The sequence below is a fragment of the Rana temporaria genome, chromosome 5 (genome assembly GCF_905171775.1).
Source record: "Rana temporaria chromosome 5, aRanTem1.1, whole genome shotgun sequence".
Taxonomy (NCBI): domain Eukaryota; kingdom Metazoa; phylum Chordata; class Amphibia; order Anura; family Ranidae; genus Rana; species Rana temporaria.
Window position 1 is genome coordinate 53686830 of NC_053493.1, and position 25341 is coordinate 53712170.

General features: G+C 43.0%; 1 protein-coding gene across 4 annotated transcripts in view; it reads right to left on the reverse strand.

Moving 5' to 3' along the window:
- Positions 1 to 25341, reverse strand: part of MPP7 (membrane palmitoylated protein 7) — a 537461-nt gene that overhangs the window by 153909 nt on the left and 358211 nt on the right. For all 4 annotated transcript variants that reach the window (XM_040352591.1, XM_040352588.1, XM_040352590.1 and 1 more), the window contains 2 exons: positions 16615 to 16746; positions 4454 to 4535 (listed from right to left, as the gene is read on the reverse strand). In XM_040352591.1, the coding sequence (XP_040208525.1) occupies positions 4454 to 4535; positions 16615 to 16746 (214 nt within the window). The remainder of the gene's footprint in view (positions 1 to 4453; positions 4536 to 16614; positions 16747 to 25341) is intronic.

Sequence of the window (25341 nt, forward strand, 5' to 3'; positions counted from 1 at the left end):
CTGCGGATGGACAACGTAACCGCAGTCCAATACGTCAACCGCCTAGGAGGTTCCAGATCCAAAGCTCTGGCGAACCTGGCAAAAGAGTTTTGGCACTTCTGTCTGGAACGCAACGTCGTTCCTCTGGCGGAATACATCCCAGGTGCCTCGAACTTGATCGCGGACTGGAATTCCAGATACCTCACAGATTCCAGCGATTGGCGACTGGATCGGACGGTATTCCTTTCTCTGTTCCGGTTATGGGGTCCTTTCTCCGTGGACCTGTTCGCATCCCGCCTCAATTGCCAACTCCCTCGCTTTTACAGCTGGAGGCCGGACCCCGAAGCCCTGGCAATAGATGCCCTTCGGCAGGTTTGGCCGCGAGGGACACACTATGCGTTCCCTCCCTTCTCCATGATCCTCAGACTCCTATTGCAGGTGGCAAACCTGCAAGCTTCAGTTGTGCTGATCACTCCTTGGTGGCCAACACAACCGTGGTTTCCCCTTCTCCTGGGAATGACCATAGATCTCCCTAGGCTGCTTCCCCGGGTTCCTCACCTCCTCTCCAATCCTGCAGGAGAACCCCACCCTCTGGTCGTGGATCACAACCTTCATCTCCTCGCTTGGCTGATTTCGGGGTGTCAGGCGCAGATTGCGACCTTTCACGAACAGCTAGGGACCTTCTCGCCCTGGCCTGGGCCCCCGGGACTAGATCGGCATACCGATCAGCCTGGGGAACCTGGGTACGTTGGTGTGATCAACGGAAAATTGATCCCGTTCACGCACCTGTAGCAATGGTTGCTAACTACCTGGCAGATTCTTTTGCATCCGGGAGATCTTATAGCTCCATTAACGTGTACCGCTCTGCGATTTCGGCCTACCATTCCCCGGTAGATTCCCTTCCAGTGGGCAAACACCCCGTGGTGTGTCGTCTCCTGCGAGGCGTTAGGTTCCAACGTCCTCCTCGCCCCAGATATCAAAGCACCTGGGATGTCTCCAGGGTATTGAACATGTTTTCTACATGGGAAGATAACGACGCTCTTCCGCTAAAACTGTTGTCCTTCAAGCTTACAGTCCTTTTATGCCTTGTCTCCATCAAGCGCATATCCGATGTGAGGGCCCTGGACATATCCAGACGCCAATTCTCACCTCAAGGCGTACAGTTTTCAGTAGTTCGTAGAACAAAGACAGGGATACAATCTGTATTCTATCCCTTTTTCCCATCACATCCACGTTTATGCGTGGTTCGCTGTTTACAGACGTATGAATTACAGACGGCCCCGCTTCGGTCTCCGTCTCTATCCCAACTTCTTATTTCTTATGTCGGCCCACACCTGCCGGTGTCCTCGGCCACTCTGGCCAGATGGGTTAGATCCACCATGGGCTTGGCTGGGATTGACGTTACACGATTCGGTGCACACTCTTCCAGGGGTGCAATGGCCACGAAGGTAATCACCTCGGGAGGTTCGCTTTCGGACCTTCTGAGAGCGGCGGACTGGTCTTCCGAATCCACCTTCCGCCAATTCTACTTTAGACCGGAGGAACACGTATCTATGTCGGTTCTATAACTCGGTTGTTAATTAGACGTATACTTGATTGTTATTGTATTTATATCTATGTATGACTTTGAACTTGCATAGGATATGAGCCTCCTGTCTGATATATAAATTGAGATTTTCCTAGCTTGTGACGGAAAATATTAGTTATATGAAGACAGGAGGCGAGTATCTTCCCTCCCGACCCAACCCTATCATGGTCTTTTTTCTCATATTGTTCCAGGTTACTGAGGACCGCAACACGCGAGCCACGGGCTGAGCAATTTCCGGAGGAATCTCCTTTGTTGTCCCCGTTGGGACCTCTGCTTACACGATTCACCGAATCCAAATCATTGATGGTCGGAAGACTAGTTGGAATTGAAGTTCGCGGTTTCAAGTCTTTGACAGTTCGCTCCAAGAAAGAGGAAGTGATTAAAGGGGCAGCCCCTTATATACTGGCAAGGACCACGTGATTGGCTGATAGGCCCAAGGGGCTGCTGGGACTTGTAGTTTGTTTTAAAGTTCTTTTATTATTACTAAAATCCACTAAAGTTGTATTTCTGCTGTGGGCATTATTAAAGGAAAGATAATGCATAAGATACTCGCCTCCTGTCTTCATATAACTAATATTTTCCGTCACAAGCTAGGAAAATCTCAATTTATAAATGTACATGGGGCTGCCTTATTTGCTTGTTACATATGCAACTTCAGCTTCCTGCTACACACCATTACAGAATATTTTTTGTTTACTGCTTTTGTTTACTGCGACTTCAGTGCAGTCCCCATGTGATTAATCTCAACTCAACAGTTGTTGAGTGAGATACTTTAAAATATACATATAATAATACATAATAATAATATAAAAATATATTAATATAATAATAAATAATAAAATATACAGTAACTGCACTGAGCAACCGAGAGCTCCCTCTAGTGACTAACAAAAAAGATCAATACTTTTATGCAAAAGGTTATATCAAAACCTACTTTTAAGGTATACACTGGAATAATAACTGTAATAATTATATATAAATAATAATGATTATATAATCATTATAAATAATATGTGATCACTTACAGCAGACCTTCTATCCCTTTTAATTATTTAAAGCGGTATTAAAGCCCGCTTTGCGATTTTTACCTACAAGTAAGCCTATAATAAGGCTTACATGTAGGTAAAATTAATATCCCCTAAACGAGCACCGTTTAGGAAATATTCACCCTGGGTGCAGCTTGTGACATCATCAGCACATGCGCTATGAAGGTCTGGCATACCTTGCTGGAATTTCAGAGCTTTGTGCTGGAACAGAGGGCTCCCGCGCGTATGTGCGGGAGTGACGGAGCTTCGGCCAATCGCACAGCCAGAGCGTGCAAACCCAGAAGAAAGATTGGGGGAAGATGACAGCCCTCTCAGTGGTGACAGCGTGGCACTGGAAGGCTTTGTTCCAAGGTAAGCATTTCATAATGTTATAATATGTAATGCATACTAGCACATTAGGCCATTGTCTTACATGTGTTTTTTTTTTTTTTTTTTTTAACCAGCCGCGGTTTACACCCACTTTAAACAATATAGTTCCAGCCTCTCTTCCTTTCAATAAATCCTAGATGCCATTTTTTTAAAATGGGGTCACCTTTTTTTCACATGGGTGGAAAAGACATCCCCAGCTGCTTCAAGCCTCATGGGATATTCATTTTACACATCCCAGAAGGCTTTAACCACTTCAGCCCCGGACCATTTGGCTGGTGTCTGCACTGTGTCACTTTAACTGACAATTGCGCTGTCGTGCAACATGGCTCCCAAAAAAAATGTATTTCCTTTTTCCCCCACAAATAGAGCTTTCTTTTGGTGGTATTTGATCACCTCTGTGGTTTTAATTTTTTGCGCTATAAACAAAAATAGAGCGACATTTCGAAAAAAATTCTATATTTTTTACTTTTTGCCATAATAAATATCCCCAAAAAAATCTATAAAAAAAAAATCTATATTTTTTTACAGTTTAGGTCGATACGTATTCTGCTACATATTTTTGGTTAAAAACAAAAAATCGCAATCGCAATGCGCAAAAGTTATAGCTTCTACAAAATAGGGGTAGTTTTATGGCATTTTTACTATACATTTTTTCTTACTTGTTATGGCGGCGATCTGCGATTTTTATGGCAGACACATCGGACACTTTCGGCGCTAATTTGGGACCATTCACATTTATACAGCGATCAGTGCTATAAATATGCATGGATTACTGTATACATGTGACTGGCAGTGAAGGGGTTCACCACTAGGGGGCAGGGAAGGGGTTGAGTGTGTCCTAGGAAGTGATTCGAACTGTTAGGGGGCGTGGCTACGAGTGACACGTCACTGGTCACTGCTCCCGATGAGAACGGGAAGATGCTTGTTTACACTTGCCTCTCTCCGTTCTGGAGATCTTTGACCCGATCGCGGGACACGGGTGGACATCGAGACTGCAGGTCTCGCAGGCACCCGCAGGTCAGGGAGCTCGTGGCAGGGGTGCGCGCACCCACACGGCGGGAATTTCAAAGTGACGTAAATATACACGTTACTTTGCTCAGTCATGCCATTCTGCTGACAAATATGTACAGGAGCCGGTCGCGAACCGGTTGAAAAAATCTAAAACACACAGCGCATGTGCAACCAAGAATCAAGAGAACACAGCAGTATCTAGGATGGCAGCTTGATAGCCGGTGTGTGGAGTCCTTCAGTGAATTTTAGGACAAGTATGTGTTTTGGGGTTAACCCAGGAAAATGAAAAAAAATAAAATAAATAAACACGGGAGGGTGAAGTAACTCTTTAAAATACACTATATGTCCCATTTTAGGTAATAGAGGAGAAAGATTCCAGTATAAAAAGTTACTGTTTCCTCATTCTCTATACTTCCAAAGTCCATACATTCTATATAATTCTACAGTGTATGCCACTCACCACTTCTGTCAGCAGCTCCTCCTCGCATTATCCTGGCCACAACAATGGCTCCTGTGTTCTCGTCTTTCTTTATCGTTGCACCCTAAGACAGCAAGGAATTGTTAGAATAAGGGAAATAAACCGATGGAAAAGCAGAGCAATTATTATTTCAAAATATATAATTAAATTTAAAGGGGTTGTAAAGGTTCGTTTTTTATTTTCTAAATAGGTTTTGTTAAGCTAGTGCATTGTTGGTTCACTTACCTTCCTTCGATATTCCTTCTAAATGTTTTTTTTCTGAATTTCTCACTTCCTGTTCCTCCTCAGTAAGCTTGCCCCCATCATCCGAGTCGTTCTGTCTGGGGGTTAGTCAGCGTGCTCGCCCCCTCCCTTGGGACTATATCATAGCATCTCTCCACAGGGATGTAGTCCCAAGGGAGGGGGTGAGCATGCTGACTAACCCCCAGCCAGAACGGCTCGGATGATGGGGGAAAGCTTACTGAGGAAGAACAGGAAGTGAGAAATTCAGACAAAGAAAAAAAACATTTAGAAGGGAAATTGAAGGAAAAGGTAAGTGAACCAACAATGCACTAGCTTAAAGGAACCGATTTAAAAAAAAAAAAAAAAAACCTTTACAACCCCTTTAATACAAGCTGCAGAAAAAAAAAAAAAAAAAAAATCACAACTTTTCGGACTTGGGTATAGAGGTCCCCTATTTTGTCACATATAACTGGAGTCAGTCCAACCTACATTGATAGTAGAAGCTTTTAGTAGCTGCTGGAGTATGAAGCCACCCAATACTCCCAAAGTGACTCTGGTAGTGAGACCAGCATACTCGAGTTCCAGGGCAGCACACCGGCTTCAGACAACACAAAGTGCTCTTTATCAGTTAACCAGATATCGCAAAATTCTCTCACAAAAAAAAAAACAGAGAACAGCATTTACATTATAGAACAGATTATTACAACCACTTATAAACTGACAAACATAACACAAAAAAAAAAAAAATAGGTGTAAAATGTTATCTAAAGGCTTATTTAATATTTCAAGCAAGTAATCCGTATTTATAGAATTCCCTTAAAAAAAAAAAAACACTGGCCAAAACAAGTTACATTTTATTTTAAATACACATTTTTATAGTCCTGCAGGGTCATTATTTGCCAATATAATAAGATGTGCGACCCATATTGTAACCAAAATATTAAAGTAAAATAAATAATAAATAATTAACAGTTAAGCAAAGTCACCTAAACTTCTGATTTAGTAGTATCCAGTGTTAATTTTGGCAGCAAATTTCGATTTAGTTTTAGTCTTAGCCTTAGGACTAAAATGGCATTTTAGTTTTAGTCCCATTTTAGTCTTTTGCAATAGTTTTAGTGTTAGGCCCCATACACACGAGAGGATTTATCCGCAGATACGGTCCAGCGGACCGTATCCGCGGATAAATCCTCTCGAGGATTTCAGAGGATTTCTATGCGATGGCGTGTACACACCATCGCATTGAAATCCGCGCTGAAATCCTCTGCCGATGACGTGTCGCGCCGTCGCCGCTATTATGACGCGGCGACGGGCGCGACGCTGTCATATAAGGAATTCCACGCATGCGTCAAATCATTACGACGCGTGCGGGGAATCCCTTTAGACGGATGGATCCGGTAAGTCTGTACAGACGAGCGGATCCATCCGTTGGAATGGATTCCAGCAGATGGATTTGTTGTGCATGTCAGCAAATATCCATCTGCTGGAAATCCATCCCAGGGGAGATTTCTCTGCGGATAAATATCCGTTGGCGTGTACACACCATAGGATCTATCCGCAGAAACCCATTTGATGGGATTTATCTGCGGATAGATTCTATGGTGTGTATGGGGCCTAAGTCATATTTAGTCGACTAAATCTCCAGGACATTTTAGTCTACTAAAATCATTTTAGTTGACAAAAACAAAAATATATTCATCTAAAATTGAATGGGTGTAGTTAAATTGTAATGCATTATTTAAGCATTTAACTCATTATATACTGCTGGAGTGAAAAACCTTATATGTTATTATTGATTGTATTGAGGTATGAACATGCACTACAGACCAGTGTTAATTTTGACCTCAAATTTCAATTTAGTTTTAGTCTTAGTCTTTTGACTAAAATGCCATTTTAGTTTCAGTCGTATTTTAGTCATCTCAATTGTTTTAGTCGTATTTTAGTAGACTAAAATGGTATTAGGTTAGTCGACTAAAATGTTTTAGTTGGTTTTAGTTCACAAAATTAATACTGGTAGTTTCTTACAATTTTTTAATAGAAAAAAGAGGGAAAGAGTGGGGGGTATTGTCATTGAAGGGTCTAATTTCCCTACTACTTTTTTCTTTTACTTCACATCCCAATTGCTTGTGCATATATACTATATTAACAAATGTATTGGGACTCCTGCCTTTACACGCACATGAACTTTAATGGCATCCCAGTCTTAGTCCATAGGGTTCAATATTGAGTTGGCCCACCCTTTTCAACTATAACAGCTTCAACTCTTCTGGGAAGGCTGTCCACAAGGTTTTAGAGTGTTTAACCATTCTTCCAGAAGGACATTTGTGAGATCAAGCACTGATGTGGACAAGAAGGCCTGGCTCGCAGTCTCCGCTCTAATTCATCCCCAAGGTGTTCTATCGGGTTGAGGTTAGGACTCAGTGTAGGCCAGTCAAGTTCCTCCACCCCAAACTCGCTCATCAATGTCTTTATGGATCTTGCCTTGTGCACTGGTCCAAATCATTTGGTGGAGGGGGGATTATTGTGTGGGGTTGTTTTTCAGGGTTTGGGCTTTTCCCTCTTAAGGTGTCGGCATACCAAGACATTTTGGACAATTTCATGCTCCCAACATTGTGAGAACTGCCCACAAGCAATGTCCATAAAGACATGGATGAGTGAGTTTGGGGTGGAGGAACTTGACTGGTCTCCAAAGAGTCCCGACCTCAACCCAATAGAACACCTTTGGGATGAATTAGAACAGAGACTTCAAGCCAGGCCTTCTCATCCAACACCGGTGCATGCCCTCACAGATGCACTTCTGGCAGAATGGTCAAACATTTCCATAGACACACTCCTAAACCTTGTGGACAGCCCAGAAGAGTTGACGCTGTTATAGCTGCAAAGGGTGGGCCAACTGAATATTGAACCCTATGGAAAAAGACTGGGATGCCATTAAAGTTCATGTGCGTGTAAAGGCAGGCATCCCAATACTTTTGTTAATATAGTGTAAATATTTTTTTTGTTTTGTCCATTTGTCAGCCCATAATAAAAAAAAACACACACAAGGGTATTTATTAAAACAGTGTACCAAATAAAAGTCTTATATGTCCCCAATAAATAAAGTAAATCTCATTGTAGGGAAGGTCTAGTCTAGTTCCAGTATAAAAAGACAAGTGCAATCACATGTATGCACACATAATATAGTGCATGGCTGTGTGCTTAGGGTGGCTGTTGAGTGTGCATTAGTGCACGTCTCTTGGCGTTGACATGTTGCCTTTAGATCTTCTCCTATGTTCTGTGACTTTGGCCGTATGCTTGACTCCACTTACTGCATTGTTGCTGTCTGACCTTGGCTTGAACTCTTGGCTTCTGATGAGGTCTTCTTAATTGGTACCTCTGCTGCTTCGGTATTACTGATCTTAGCTTAAATTCTTGACTCCGATACAGTTTCTGGATTTGTACATTTGGTGTTCAGCTGTTACAAACTTTGGTTTGAACTCCCAACTCCAATCCTATCTCCTGATTTGGTATCTCTGCAGTCAAGTCGTTTTCATCCATGGCTGGTCCACTTGCTCTGGTCCCCCAGTGTTCCTGCGTCTGGTTTCTGTCCAGTGCTCTATACTGCTCTATCCCCCTGCCTGTAAATATCTGCACTCCTAACACTCCATGTCTAAATGTAGTCTATTGCCCTGCTCCATGTCTTTATGTAGTCTGTTGGCTGCTGGACAGAAGGTGCAGAAGAAAACCCCTTGTCAACTCAGTCTCCACCAGGACGTGAGAATCATTTAGACCAGTGGTTCTCAACCCTTCTAGCGCCGTGACCCCTTGAGAAGTTTTGCAATGTTATGGGGACCCCTAATAGTAAAATTATTTTCGAAGCGTAGATTGTAAGCACCCAAGGCAAGCCAAGTAATTTGCGCCACTAACCCATTTAGCGTTTCCCGAGTCTCTTCCACTCGTACAGTAATAAAACCCCTTATGGTACATTTTAGGATGTAACACCCTTTCTCTTTGTTCTCCTTTCTTTCCCTTTTATCTCTCTCTATTCTAATTTCTTGTGTTTTCCCCCCCATCCCTCTCTCTAGCCTTCTTTCTTGTTCTTTCTATTATTCTTTTGCTCCTTGTTTTCTTTGTTCCTCCCCCTCTTTTTCTCTTCTTTCCATGTATTCTCTACTTGGTGAAGGGAATGTGATGAGTGGCAGTGCTAGTGGGGGGTGGGATGAGTGGCAGTGCTAGTGGGGGGTGGGATGAGTGGCAGTGCTGGTGAGGGGTGTGATCAGTGGCAGTGCTTGTGAGGGGTGGGATCAGTGGCAGTGCTGGCGAGGGGTGGGATCAGTGGCAGTGCTGGCGAGGGGTGGGATCAGTGGCAGTGCTGGCGAGGGGTGGGATCAGTGGCAGTGCTGACGAGGGGTGGAATCAGTGGCAGTGCTGACAAAAGGTGGGATCAGTGGCAGTGCTGGCGAGGGGTGGGATCAGTGGCAGTGCTGGCGAGGGGTGGGATCAGTGGCAGTGCTGACGAGGGGTGGGATCAGTGGCAGTGCTGACAAAAGGTGGGATCAGTGGCAGTGCTGGCGAGGGGTGGGATCAGTGGCAGTGCTGGCGAGGGGTGGGATCAGTGGCAATGCTGGTGAGGGGTGAGATCCGTGGCAGTGCTGGTGAGATCAGTGGCAGTGCTGAGGGGGAGTTCTGATCAGCCAAATTAGGTGCTCTTTTTCAAGGTCATCTGCTGATCTGAGAACTGTAGTGGGGACTTTTAATGGCAACTATAATCACAGGTAGTGATACTCACTGTGTCTCTGGCTCGGTTGCAAAATGCTGGGAGAGTGGTGCGGACTTCAGGAACAGCCCAGGATTTGGTGATCCCTGGCAAATCACCATTCGACTCCCAGGTTGAGAACCACTGATTTAGACAGACAGTCATAGATTTATTATGAAGTTCACAAAGACATACTGAAGCTACTAAATTTGGTCTGGGAATCAATCCAATCTGGTCATTAAAGGGTTAAATGTAGCCACACGCTAGCCTTCAGCTTTGGCTAGGGATGTGATGAAGGCCAAGTAGAGTCATGAAATATAGGCAAACATGTTCAAAATGAAATGACCAACGGTGTTTTCAGTCATTTTCTCCAAAAACACGACTGATGTTTTCCATGTTTAGCTTCCTCTGGCGAGGAAACCCAATTACAGTGATGAATTATCAGAGAACGGCTGTGCTGGTTTAATGCATCAGGGACACAAAAAATCCTCATAACCTTAAACACAAAACTTCTCTTTGCGTGGCTTCTGCACAGACAACATTTAACTATATCCCGGAGCTGAAAAAATCCCTCCTCGGTAAATAGTAGAGCTGGTTTCTTGCTGTCCGACGCCAAAGATGTCTATCTAGAGACAAGCTCTCACTGTATGACTCACAGAGGCACTGCATTCTCCCTTCTGTGTACAACATTACGCTGCTCCAAAAGTGACTTCGCAGACATCACTTCTCACTTCCTTCTTGCAAAAACAAATATTCTACAGAACACGTATAAAATGTCCAGGATGTTCGCTGAGCTATAAAATAGGAGCAGCAATTAATAGGGCTGGTGTGGGCAAAATGTTGAAAGACTCTCAGGAGAATGCGATGGGTTAACATTAAAAGGCCAGAGATATGTGTTTCACTCATTAGTGTCAGTTTTTTTTTCCCACATAATTTTCCATGTCTGCTTATCGCTGGGATCAAATCCTGCAAATTTTGCTGCAGGCTGAAAAAAAGACAATGTAGTCTGAAAAAAGAAATGAGTTGACTCTCAGAAGGCAATCGATTACATGCACCCTGTACATTCTATATTTAGATATTGATCAGAGAATTTTAATCATTTTTGCTAAATGTTCATATAGATATATCTATATATAGATATCTATACAGTGGAACCTCGGATTACGAGCATAATCCGTTCCAGGAGAATGCTCGTAATCCAAAGTACTCGCATATCAAAGAGAGTTTCCCCATTATAGTCAATGGAAACGAAAATAATCTGTCCTGCATTGACTTCAATGGCATGCAATACCGCATGGGGCCAGAGGCGGGAGGGGCATTAGAGAGCCTCGGAAACGTCCGGAAAAGCCCAAGGACAGTTTGGCTGACCTCGGCAAACCTTGGAAAGGCTCGGTAACAGAGTATTTCCGTGTCTTTCTGAGCATTCTCAAACGGCGCCGATCAGCGCCCCCCCCCTCCTCAGGTGAAACGTGGTACTGCACAGCGCTTTAGCCTGAATCCTGCTCGTTTTGCAAGACAACACTCGCAAACCGAGTTTTTAAATGCAGTGCTCATATTGCGAAACGCTTGTTAACTGCGTTATTCGCAATCTGAGGTTCCACTGTATATAAATATATATCTATACATATTACACACTACTCAAAAAAAATGAAAGGAACACTTTGAAAACACATAAGATCTCTATGGGGAAAAATATCATGCTGGATCTCTATACCGATATGGACTGGGTAATGTGTTAGGAACAAAGGAATGCCACATCGTTTGATGGAAATTTTAATTATCAACCTACAAGGGGCTGAATTCCAAAATGGTACTCAGTATTTTGTATGTCCCCCACGTGCTTGTATGCATGCCTGACAATGTCGGGGCATGCTCCTAATGGCAGGATGATATCCTGGGGCATTTCCTTCCAGATCTGGACAAGGGCATCACTGAGCTCCTGAACAGGCTGAGGTGCAATCTGGAAGGCATTGGATGGACGGAAACATAATGTCCCAGAGGCATTCGATTGGATTTGAACAAGGGGGCCATTTAATGGTATTAATTCCTCCATCCTCCAGGAACTGGCTGCATACTCCCTGCACGAGGCCGGGCATTGTCGTGCACCAGAAGGAACCCAGGACCCACTGCACAAGTGTAGGGTCTGACAATGGGTCCAAGGATTTCCATCCTAATACCTTAATGGCAGTCGGGGTGCTCTCTTAATGACAGTCTAGCCTGTAGAGGTCTGTGCGTCCCTCCATGGATATGCCTCCCCAGACCATCACTGACCCCACCAAACCGGTCATGCTGAATGATGTTACAGGCAGCATAAAGTTCTCTACGGCTTCTCCAGACCATTTCTCGTCTGTTACATATGCCCGGGGTGAACCTGCTCTCATCTGTGAAAAGTGCAGGGTGCCAGTGGCAGACCTGCCAATTCTGGTGTTCAATGGCAAATGCCAATCGAGCTCAACATTGCCGGGCAGTGAGCACAGGGCACACTAGAGGACATCGAGCCCTCAGACCACCCTCTTGAAGTCTGTTTCTGATTGTTTGGTCAGAGACATTCACACCAGTGGCCTTCATTCCACATGTGTTAATTCATAGTTTTGATGCCTTCAGTGTGAATCTACAATTGTCATAGTCATGAAAATAAAGAAAACTCTTTGAATGAGAAGGTGTGTCCAAACTTTTGGTCTGTACTGTATATGAACTTGAATGGCATCCCAGTCTTAATCTGTAGGGTTCAATATTGAGTTGGCGCTCCCTTTGCATCTATAACAGCTTCAACTCTTCTGGGAAGGCTTTTAACGAGGTTTAGGAGTGTGTCTAGGGGAATGTTTGACCAGAAGAGCATTTGTGAGGTAAGGCACAAGAAGGCCTGGCTCGCAGTCTCCGCTCTAATTAATCCCAAAGGTGTTCTATCGGGTTGAGGCCAAGACTCTAATAGTTCCCTTCATGGGAACTAAGGGGCCAAGCCCAAACCCTTAAAAACAACCCCACACCATAATCCCCCTCCATCAAATGAATTTGACCAGTGAACAAAGCAAGATCCATAAAGAGGACTCCAATCCCATCTCCTGATTTGGTACCTCTGCTGCCAAGCTGTTTCCATACATGAGGTGAGGGCAGTGGCCATTTGTTTGTATTGTTTAACTATTGGTGAGGGGATACACTGGACACCTTTGCTGCCATTGTGCTATAGGCTGGTGTCCAGTGCGCCCCTGTGTTTTAAGGAGGGGTACCTATAGGCTCACATGCCCTATGCCTATCGATTATAATGCATGTGCTTCAACTGTGGAGGCTCACAAAATTTAGAGTTGGGACGACAGAAAATACTGGGGTGCCTTGGCGAGGCTCTGTAGCTTACGCATATATTAGCAAATGTGTGCAGACTAAACCCTAATCCTAATAAACCCTTAATGCATACTGTCAGACAGGATAATTCAGTTGGTCACAGACTGTTTAGAAAGTTGAGCTGGGAATTTCACTGGTTTTGTTTTGCTCAGTTCCTACTGACATAGGCATGTACCCAGAACTACATATACCAAGAGTCCTTACCTACACGCAGCATCTTTGCGGACTCTTAGGAGTCAAGCAGCAGCACTGTTTTGCTGTGAAAGAAATCAATTGTAAAGCAATGTAGGCAGCGGGACTTAATCAGTGTGGAATGGGACAGAGAGGGTTGGGGGACAGGTGTAGTTCTGTAGTCCACCATGAAGGGCTGACGGTGCATTGGATTCACTCTCAGCAGAGGCAATGTGTTTTCAGCTCAGACAAGAAGTTAGGAGGGGACATAATTCAATAGGTATTTTTCTGTGTTTGCAGCACTTTTAAAAAGTTAAAACATGAGGAAACAAGCATGTATTATAGAGAGGTACTGAATATGTTTTTTACTTTGCCCAGACATACATTTTAAACTGAGCACTCAATCTGATCCTACCTATATTTATTTCACAAGCAAATTTAAAATGTTTCTATCTGTCACATATTTCTGTGCACTCTTTATTTCCACGCTTAAAATAATTGCCTTAATTTTTCCCTCTTGATGGTTTTTCAGTTGCCTTTGCCATTTTGGACCTCCTGTTTTTTTCAAACTTTGCTGGTTTGGCAGCCTCTACTGTACACAGAAGCAGCAATGTGCACAGAAATTCTGTTGGAGATCAGACTAATCTAATTATAGTACTTGTCAGTCACGTACAGTGCAGCTCACATCAGCAACAGGAAAAGTATGCAGAAGCATGAAGAGTGTTTTATTTTTCCAGGACTAAGACCATGTAACTTGCTTAGTATTTCTTATGTTCAAGTAATAGGTTTTCCTACAAGACCAGAAGGGCGGGTAGGTTATCGCTAATGTGTGAGCATGTTGAGTGGTACTTGTCATCTATGCATTGACGCAGTATGCTGCTTATTCACAAGACTGGGGTTCTCCTTTAACACCTTCCTGGCTGGAAGGCAGATGGAGAGAAGCACTGGGAGGCCGAGTACTAGAGAGCGGAAATGCATTCAAGCGGAGAATATCATACTCCTGATTTTTGCTCTTCGTGTTTTCCAGATATCCCTGAGCAGCTATCATCTTTCTGCTGATGACTATCCAGGGCTGAGCAGGCTTTGGTCCTAGATATTGCGGCACAATACACCTACTCTACTCAGCAGGCATTCTAAAGGCTTTTACAATAACCATTATCAATCATGCAGCTGAATGGGATAGAAACAGGACACGGACACTTCATTTTATGACTCTGCTAACTAAATAATACAAGTGAGTTACAGTATGACAATAAATCTATGTACCTTGTGTTTATGTGACATGATACATCATACAGGAGGGGAGAAAACATGGTGGTTCTACCAGAAAAACACTTTCATTAAAGTTGCAAAGAATGGACAAACAAAGGGGTAATAGGAGTGTGTCTAAAGCCTCATACACACGATTGGACTTCCAACCAACTTTTCCGTGGATTTTGGTCCGAAGGGCGTTGGCCGTGAACTTGTTCTGCATACACACGGCAGAACATTTTCAGCCAACATTCACCAAATCACATGTTTTTCAGCTTTTTAAAGCTACCCTTTGGGCAACTTCTGCTATTGTTGTCTGATGTTTAGCATTGGTTCTGAGCATGCGTGTTTGTACTTTGGATTTTAGTTGGACGGACTTGCATACACGATCAGATAAACCAACGTAACTGATTTATTGCCCAACAATTGGTGAGCATGAACAGCCAACTTTTGTTGTCATTAATTTAGCCAATAATTGTCTGATGGAGCATACACACAGTTGGATTATCCGATGCAACACATCCATCAGACAATCATGGCCATAAAGTTGGATCGTGTGTACGAGCCTTAACAGTAAACCCATCAGAACATAAAATCACCTGAGCTGGAGTTTTCAAGGACATGCAGTTGTCCACATTCATACAACTTCTCAGATCCTTAAGACCTTCAAAATTAGAGAAACTCAAAAAGGCAAGTTTCCTCCTAATGTTGAGAACTTATCCACCTACTTTCTACTGGTTTTAAAGAGGAAGTAAACCCTGATGGGTTCTACTTCCTCGTTGTTTCCCTGCAAAGGTAAAGCATAATGAGCTACTATGCATCGCATAGTAGCCCATTATGTGTAACTTACCTGAAACCAAAGCCTGCAATGCCACTGCTGCCCCTTATTCCACGAATCGTTCATCTTCCTTCCGGCAATCACAGCTCCGGCGCTGTGGTTGGCCAGAGCCTCGATGACGTCAGTCCCGCGCATGCCTGCGGGAGCCGCCAGTCACGGGACGTTCTCCGATGAGATGGGCGCCATAGACATCGGCACCCATTTCATTTGTTAATATCTCCTAAACCGTGGAGGTTTGGGAGATATTTCAAGTACCTACAGGTAAGCATAAATCTAGGCTTACCTGTAGGTAAAAGTGGTTGTAAAGGGTTTACAATCACTTAATGTGATGGGCAACATCAATAACCGATAGGGATTTGGGAATGGGATTGAAGGTATTCAACATCCCCAAAAAGTCTAGATACCTGCAGTGGCTGGAGGTCAGCAAAGTGGCAGGGTTTGAAGACATGGGCCATTGGAAATGTAAATATACATCATCTTCTTTTACAGCAAGGTTTAGTGACAAGGTCAGTTTAAGTTGCCTTTTACATGGGGGGACCCAGTTTTGATCAACTGGAGATCTGTCCGCTCATCCTGTGCTGATCAGAGCAGAGCAGGCGAGTGACAAGTCTGTGTCTGCCCAGTTTATGCAGAGCAGACATAGACAGAGCCCGATCTTCTCTATAGGCAGTCAAGAGTAAATCGACTCAGCTGTTTATTAATGCCTAACCGCCCTGTGATCTGATCCACCTAGACGAAAGGGATGGACCCCCTTCTGTTTTCTTCTAGTGGACCAGATCGGACTGAGATAGACGGATGTAAACAGACACAAGTCCGTTTACATCTACTAGTTCTTAGGGATGATTGGACCGCTTGAAGAACTGACAGGCGGCCCTGATTGGACCCTTCAGGGGCTAAGACCTCTTTCACAGAGGTGCATGCACCCAGTGCTGGTGTTTTGGGGTAACATTATGCCCACAGCAAATCAGCTCTCCTGGTAGGTGAGTGGGTGCGAAAAACTATGGTGGGAAATCTAAAAAAAATGCTAAACCCTGACTAGCTAACATCAGACACAATAAAAGTTATAGTTACACAATATTGTCTTAGTGGCGACAGCTTCCCCTCTACCTCCGACCACAACAGGTTCTCCAGCCGGCAGAACCGTCACTTCTGGTTGAAGCCACAGTCCCAACCATGCACTGCTCTCGTGCTTCTGGATAGACCCCCAGACAGCCTAGCAACCAAGCGGGTTTCCCTGCAACCAATTCGCATGACAGGAGACTGTGACCGGCTCTCAATGGAGCCGGTTCACACATCTCTGGGGTGGCTGCGGAGTGGATTACACATGGGTCCTGTGCATCTTTGGCTCCATTTCAGGTCCGAATTCCAGCAAAAATTCAGACTTGAAACAAAGAACAGGGATGCACTGGACCCCTGCTGTGCGCCGCATCTGAAGTGTGAACCCAGCCTCAATGTTGCACCAATATCTATTTTCCAGGACAGGACTGAAAATGAAAAGAAGAACCCGGTTGAGGGCAGGACAGACAATGATTCTGACACTTGGAGGAATGAGCTTTAAAATAAAATGTAGAAAGAGTTAGCATGTCTCACCAGAGGTTCTCTGTTCTTCACAAGCCGAATGATTTTCACTGAATCTTCGTCATCATCAATGTCTTCTGGCATGGGAGGAAGGACCGGGTCATAGCTCTTCTGAGCTACTGTGTCATGTACTGACAGCAAGGCCTACAAAAGAACAAGAGAGGGTTACTAGAGAATTAACTCCTATGCCACAGCTACAGTACCTGTACACTAAATGACACAATATGGCCCCTTGTAGCGAAGGGTCTAACTGTTCATGTGGAAGAATCATTATTGGGTGGAACTGAATATAGTTAATGGCCAATTTACTGCTTTAAATTAAAAGAGCCAGACATTGCCTGAAGAAGGTTTCACTTCCTGCTAGGGGCTTCCAAAAACCTAAACCTATATATTAATTTACAATGTTTTGTCTCTCTCTGAAGAATACTATATTATTAATCTAAATCCATAGTGATATCACATTTTTCAGCACCTTAAAATATAAAAACAAAACGTCTGTCTTTTTTGAATAGAGTACAGAAGGCTTAAAACTAGTCAGTTTTTCTTTATTTGGCCATCTGTGTCCCACTGAAAAGTTATCTATTCATTTAATGTCCTGGAGACACAACATGAAATAAAATTAAATCTCTACAAAAGTAGGAGAAAGCCCCTCTTTGAGAGTGGTCACCAGAAAGAAATGCCACCATTGGATAGCTTCCCCACTATTTATGCTGTGGCACCAACCAAAAATTGAGGATTTTCTCTTGCTGATCACTTAGACTTTCGAGTCATAGCGATGCATGGGAACACATGTAACATGCACTACTAAATTACATTAACATGTAGTAAAGCAAAGCACCTATGTTGCAGTGCACGAGAATACACTATAGTGAATAGCTTTATGGAAAAAAAAATCCTCTGCATTGTGTAAAAAGGCTGTTTGATCCTGTGTGCACAGATCCTCCTCTTCTTCCACTGACTCCAGAACATGTCTGGATAGTACAGAGCCTTTGGAGTCAGGCTGTACATGCTCAGTTTGGTGTGTATTGCTAGAGAGGTTTTTTTTTCTTGGGAGGGTGCATGTGATCAGCACAGGGCCAATCAGCACTGTCCAGACAGAGGGTCAGAGGTCCTGGATCCTGATAGGACAGCTCAGTGCGGTATGAAAACTCCTCCTACAAGCTTTACCAAGAACTGATAGAAGCCACAAGACTGCTATATACTGCTGATGGGAAATTTAGTAGTTTATATTTACAAAAATAATTGCATTTCCATGTTCTGTGTAATATGGGAGAACAGATATAGTGAATGCAGGTTACTGGGATTGGTAACATTTTAATGATCCCATTTTGCCTATCTGTGTGGGTTCCTATTTTTCCACAATAGTGGTAGGTATTATCCATATTCTTTGTTGGCTTGTTCATATTTGATTATTCAGCTATTATTCATTATTTACTTCCGCTCCTAGGCAGGCAGTTTTATGATCCATATTCTCCCCTGTGGCTCACTGATATCTCCATGAAATATCCTAATATCCAAATTATATTGTGGGTTTAATTGAACTATTGTGCTATAAGGCAGGTGAGGAAGCCCCCCAGACGACCTATGAGTATGTGCAAAATTTTTGTGAATATTTCTCATTGCAGTTAGTGCACTGCTTAATACATATATGTATAAGTACTTTAAGTGTTGACTGTATTTCTGTGTCTGTTTTGATTAACATACTGTTTTTAAATCTTTAGTGATTTTGTATTCAGTATTTGTAAAGTCTCCTGAATAAGGCATAGTCTGGCGAAACATGTAGAGATGAAGTTACTGCAAATTCATTGTAAAAGCCATATGGATATTCCTTGGTGTTTTTATATGAAAGTCTTACTATTTTTCAATGTTTATAATACAATTAGAATTTTTCTATTTACTTGAGTTGGCACCTTTAAAATTCTGTCTTTGCTCTCTATATACATTTTAATGCACGGCATGTAAATGAGCTTTACAGCACATGTGTTAAAAAAACGTAAAGTCATAAACGCAAAGAAATAAATTGGTTCTTAAATGGACACTAGGACAAATAAAGAGGTTGAATTTGCCGGGTGGGGACAGAGACTGCAATTACAACCTGGGAAGGGTCCTATAAAAAAAAAATGAATTGGTTTCGGATACTTTTTTACATTTTGTTAGCCAAAATTGGCATGAATCATTTTCCTAATGATTTTGCAGTCCTAGTTTCTATGTGGATATCTGCTCTCCCAATCTAATTTTTAGCTTAATTAAAAAAAAAAAAAGCACAGACTTATTTTCAGTGCGTGCCCTGCTTCCATAATATGATTTTGTCATTTGAACAAAGAATCCCATTTATATATATTTTCCACACACTCCTACATTTAATCTAAGGATCCATAATAAGGTTTGGAGGGGAAAAAAAGATTTAAGAAAATAAGTATATAGACAAAACAGTAACTTTGTGTAATAAAGTGAGACCAGATGAAGGTGGTTTAAAGTCATGATTCAATTTGGCCCATTCTTGTAGAGAAGATGAGCATCAACACTTTTTCCATTCTGTGGAAAATCTTTGGATAGGAAACCTTTTTTTCTATTATAAGCGACACAATATTTGACACACCTGATATAATGGTCCGGATAAATATCAAATTCAGATCTTATATGAGAGTTAAGCTGGACATACACTAATTGAATTGTATCCAGTTTCAGATAAACTGACAAACTCATTTCATGGGTGGCCCATTTTGGCCCCCTCCTGCCCAACATGCTTTGATTCGAAGATTGAAGGAGCCGGGTATAAAATGGACCACGCTCTGGTCTTGATGCCATCAGGACCCTAGACTGCAAGAGCATGGAGAGGTGCAGAAGCTGCAGGGACTGGTCTAGCTGTAGGGATGAGCAGAGTACACTATATCGCCTTTAATTGTTCCCCTTGACATAAACAAGCAATTAACCTTTGCAGTGCGAGTACAGCCCCACTGCAAATTATATTTTTTTATTTGCCTGCAGCTTTAAAGAGAAATCTCAGGCCCAGATTCTCAAAGGACTTACGACGGCGCAGCGCCATGTACGCCGTCGTAAGTCCTAATCTGGGCCGTCGTATCTATGCGACTGATTCTTAGAATCAGTTGCGCATAGATATCCATTCGATCCGACAGGCGCAAGTCTCTTACACCGTCGGATCGTAACTGCAATTTTTCTTTCCCCGCTAGGCGGTGCTTCCGTCAATTTCCGCGTTGAGTATGCAAATTAGCTAGATACGCGAATTCCCGAACGTACGCGAGGCCGACGCAGTAAAGTTACAACGTTTACGTTAGGCTTTTCCCGGCGTAAAGTTGCCCCTGCTATATGAGGCGCAGCCAATGTTAAGTATGGCCGTCGTTCCCGCGTCGAAAATTTATAAAATTACGTTGTTTGTGTAAGTCGTCCGTGAATGGTGCTGGACGTAATTTACGTCCACGTCAAAACCGATGATGTCCTTGCGACGTCATTTAGAGCAATGCACGCTGGGATATTTTAGGGACGGCGCATGCACAGTTCGTTCGGCGCAGGGACGCCCTTCATTTAAATGAAACACGCCCCCTACCCGCCGAATTTGAATTCCGCCGGGTGATTTACGCTACGCCGCCACAACTTTACAGACAAGTGCTTTGTGAATAAAGCACTTGCCTGAAAAACTTGCGGCGGCGTAACGTAAATGAGATACGTTACGCCCACACATTTTTGCGCCCATCTACGAGAATCTGGGCCTTAGTTTTTGTTTTTAGCTCCACTTACCTGATATGCATCATTGTCCTGGATTCTGATGCTCACATGCCCAGTGGCTCCAGCGCTGTTCTGCTGAAATCTGATGATCAGGTGCAGCAGCCAGGTCACGCGTCGACATCTGGGTCCTCCTTAGCCATCGGAAGCCAGCTGACTCTTCCAGGTTAAGGCAGTCGGCTTTTAATGATGTCAGCAACTTTGCCTACTGGTCACTATTGTATCCCTACTCTTGCAGCCTAGTGAATTATGTCATGTGGAATCCCAGGAGGCTAAAGCCTCATACACACGATCGGATTATCCAAACGGGAATTGCGTGATGACAGGCTGTTGTTGAAAAACCCAACCATTTGTATGCTCCAGAAGACAATTACTGTCAGACTTTCCGACAAAAAATGTGGGATAGTATGCTTTAAAATTGTCTGCCAACAATTGTGTGTTGTCGGAATATCCGATTGCCCGCCAACAAATGTGGTATAGTATGCTTTAAAATTGTCTGTGAACAATTTTGTGTTGTCGGATCAGAATGTGTGTACACAAGTCTGTCACACAAAATCCCAAAGTACAAACACGCATGCTCGGAAGCAATGCTCACATAACACAACATTAGCAGAAGTTGCACAAAGGGTGGCGCTAAAGAGCTGAAAAAACATGCAGTTCCGTGTTTGTTGGCCGACAATTCTTTGCCGTTTGTATGCAAGACAAGTTCATGGCCAACGCCCTTCGGACAAAAGCCCTAAGCTTTGTTCGCAGAAAATCCGATCGCGTATGAGGCCTAAGAAAGCAGGGACACTTCATTCTCACCAAGGTGAAAATGGTGGTTGGGGAGGGGGTTAAAAGAAAAAAAAAGCCCCCCCAAAAGTTTCAACTATGGGGCATAGCAACAGTGCATAAAGCCTTAGTTGATCTAGGGGGTGAAGTTTGAAGTTCTTCAGAAACAAGCCATCAAATAACACTGGCATGGTGGTTTAGTCGTAAGTAACAAACTTTAAAGAAAAGTTCTCTGGAAACATGATTTCAACGCAACACAGCCAGGCAGAAGCATTAAAGGGTTCTCACACATCTGCATCTCCTCCGCTTTTTCAAGGCCAGGAGCCTAAAGTTCCACCTTCAAATAAATCTGAGATTGTGGATTGCATACCCAGAAAAAATTACAATGCGTTACCACCTGCTCTTTAGTAAACATGGGCTTAAAGTGGACTCATGCAGAGCAAAGTAATGAATTCACTTTAACTCAGACATCTCAGAAGCTTACACTTATCTTCCTTTCACTTCTGAATCACTCTGTTTAGCCATTGGAAGAAAAAGGAAATCCCTTACATGCTACAAGTAGCCAAACCCACAGCATCAGATAGGGATAAGAACTTTACATGCAACAATGCTGTCACAAACAATGGGTCACATGCTTCTCCATACCCAGAAGTACTGGGTATTGCTTGTGGCTCAAGAAGCGCAATGGAAAGGCAGGGGAATGCGCCACAGTCACAAATCTCACCCCATTGCCTCCACGCCACTCCTTTCACAAACAACACCCTATTTTCTATCTCCTCCTGCCTATCATTGTTCACCCCATCTCATGTCTTTTTCTGCTCCATCTTCCTTGCACACTAAATTATGATCAACTCTGTCCACACCAGGGATGCCCAACCTTTTGAAGAGCGAGGGCCACTTAAGTGACTTGGTAACCGGTCGTGGGCCACAATGAGTGGATCGGGCGGATGACAGGTCTGTGTCCACTCTGCATATCTAGAGCAGACACAGCCCACTCTACTCTATGGGCCCTTCGTTCCGATCCACCCAGGCAGAAGGGGGTGGATCCTCTTTAGTTTTTTTCTTTAGCGGATCAGATTGGAGGTAGGCGGTGCACCTGCTGATCAGTTTATATGCCCATATTTGGTATCACTACGCCTGTGAAAGGAGGCGGTGCTATACAGGAAGCATCAGCTTATGCGCCTCTGCTTCACAGCCGCTTGCCTTCTCTACCGCCGGCTTCATTCACAACGCTGATGCTTTGGGATGACGGATCAGCGATCCACGATCTGGGCTTGCCAACCAGCCATCCCAGAGTAGAAGGTCGCGGGCCACATCAAAGGAGTCTGCGAACCACTGGTTGGGCACCCCTGGTCTACACCATCTCCCACCTGCACCACCTTCTGTTTCCCACTGAACCCTTTGTGTACCATTGTCTTCACAAACTACACTCTATTGTCCACCCAATCTCCTGCCACACTACCTTCTGTCCTTCTTGACCATTCCATCTGCCCATGACTCTCTCTGCTTCATCTTTCTCTGAAACTGCCCTCTCACCCAATCTGCTCTCTTTCTGACCTTCTTAGCATGGAAAATACATTTGATATTAGGTTCACTTTAAGGTAATAATATCAAGAATAGCTCAGTAAGATAATATGATAGGATTATGATTAGGTACAGAATAAAACTATGTCCCCTGAACTTTATTTATATGGTAAACATTTGTAGTAAAGGTTTAAGGAAGATTCGGCATTAAATATTTTGAGCGATGATAAATTCCATAAAAATTGTGAAGAAAAAAAAAGGCAGTGGACAGTATACTGGGTGCTGAAGCCCAACAACATTAATCTGAATTCTGCAGGATCACTTTCTGCACAGCCGTAATATTCTTAAAACAATATTTGACATATCATTAACTTGCTTATTAATATAACTAGCGTTTCACTTGATTAGGCAAACAAAATAAATTTATTGCAATATCCACCATGGAGGTTAAATAGAACTAGCTCACTTCTTTTCTAAAGTGGGAACCCAACCAAAAAACTTCAAACAAAACAATTCTCTCTCCAAAATGTTGGCAGCCAATTCCTTACAAAAAGAATCAACTTTAATTGTAATTACAACCCAAAATGCCAATCACTTCTATTTTGTCCCCGAGCCAGAGAAAAGAAGGACAACATAATTGGCTCAGGCAGAAGGAGCTAAGCGGCTCTTAATCCAATATTTATTTTGTTTGGGAAAATACGGCAAGCCGCAAGCACGATAGGTCAGTAACGTGCTCCAGAAAGGAAAACAGAAGAGAAACAGCAGACAAAAAGCATAGAAAAAGAGAAATTTTCAGAAGGTTGTTCAATTACAGTATTTACTCAGGAATTATCCCCCGTCAACACTTGACTGCTAGTACTGACATATATGGGAAAATAACGCTTCATCTCCACATGCAGATCCTATTGGAACCAACTGTGTAATTCCAATTGTTCAAGAATTATGAAGACATACAGCGAATCCGGAAATAATTCACAGAGCTTCACTTTTTCCGCATTTTGTTATGTTACAGCCTTATTCCAAAATGGATTAAATTCATTATTTTCCTCAAAATTCTATAAACAATACCCCATAATGACAACATGAAAGAAGTTAATTTATAATCTTTGCAAATTTATAAAAAAAAACACAACACTCAAAATTGAGCTCAGGGTGCATCCTATTTCCAATGATTATCCTTGAGATGTTTCTACAACTTGATTGGAGTACACATGTGGTAAATTCAGTTGATTTAACATGATTTGGAAAGGCACACACCTGTCTATGTAGGGTCTCACAGTTATCAGTGCATGTCAGAGCACAAACTAAGCCATGAGGTCCAAGGAAATGTACTGTAGATCACGAGACAGAAATGTATCGAGGCATAGATCTGATGAAGGATACAAAAAAGGTCCTTATAAACACAGTGGCCTCCAACATCTGTAAATAAGTTTGGAACCACCAAACTGAGCAATCGTGGAGAAGGGCCTTAGCTGGGATGTGACCAAGAACCCAATGGTCACTCTGACAGAGCTCCAGCATTTATCTGTGGAGAGAGGAGAACCTTCCATCTCTGCAGCACTCCACCAATCAGGCCTGTATGGTAGAGTGGCCAGACAGAAGCCACTCCTAAGTAAAAGGCACATGACAGCCCACCTGGAGTTTGCCAAAGGGCACCTAAAGGACTTTCAGACCATAACATTTTTTAATTCTCTGGTCTGATGAAACAAAGATTAAACTCTCTGACCTGAATCACATTTTGAGAAAACCAGGCACCGCTCATCACCTGGCCAATACCATCCCTACAGTAAAGCATGGTGGTAGCAGCATCATGCTGCAGGGATATTTTTCAGTGGCAGGAACTGGGAGACTAGTCAGGATTGAGGGAAAGATGAATGCAGCAATGTACAGAGACATTATTGATGAAAACCTGTTTCAGAGCGCTCTGGACCTCAGACTGGGACAAATGTTAATTTCCAACAGGACAACGACCCTAAGCACACAGCCAAGATAACAAAAAAATGGCTACAGGACAACTCTGTGAATGTCCTTGAGAGGCTTAGCCAGAGCCCAGACTTGAACCCGATTGAACAACTCTGGAGAGATCTGAAAATGGCTGTGTTCCGATGCTCCCCATCCACCCTGATGGACCATGGGAGGTCCTGTAAAATAGAATGTAAGAAACTGCCCTAAAACAGGAGTGCCAAGCTTGTAGCATCATACTCACAAAGTATTGACCAAAGGCTATGAATACTTATGTACATGGGATTTTTTTTTTTTTCATTTTTTTTGTTTTTTTTAATACATTTTCACAAATTTCAAAACAAACTTCTTTCATGTTGCCAATATGGGCTTGTTTTTTGTAGAATTTTGAGTAAAATAATGAATTTAATCCATTTTGGAATAAGGCTGTAGCAAAACAAAATGTGAAAAAAGTGAAGCGATGGGAATACTTTCCGGATGCACTGTATCACATATGTGCAGACACATCTGCATTTTTAATAGAATGGAACAGTCATTTTGTGGCCTAAACAAAAATATTAAAGGCCAACTCCAGCTTGATATAATGAAAAAATGTATTAATTGTTTTTAAGCAACTTTTGGTATGTTGCTTACAGGCTCACAGTTTCAAGATCCAGCACTTTCCTGGGTAAAGCAATGTCAAGCACTTGACCCATTTTACCCACTTCCTGTGAGCCCATGTGTTCAGGTACCCAGGTGTCA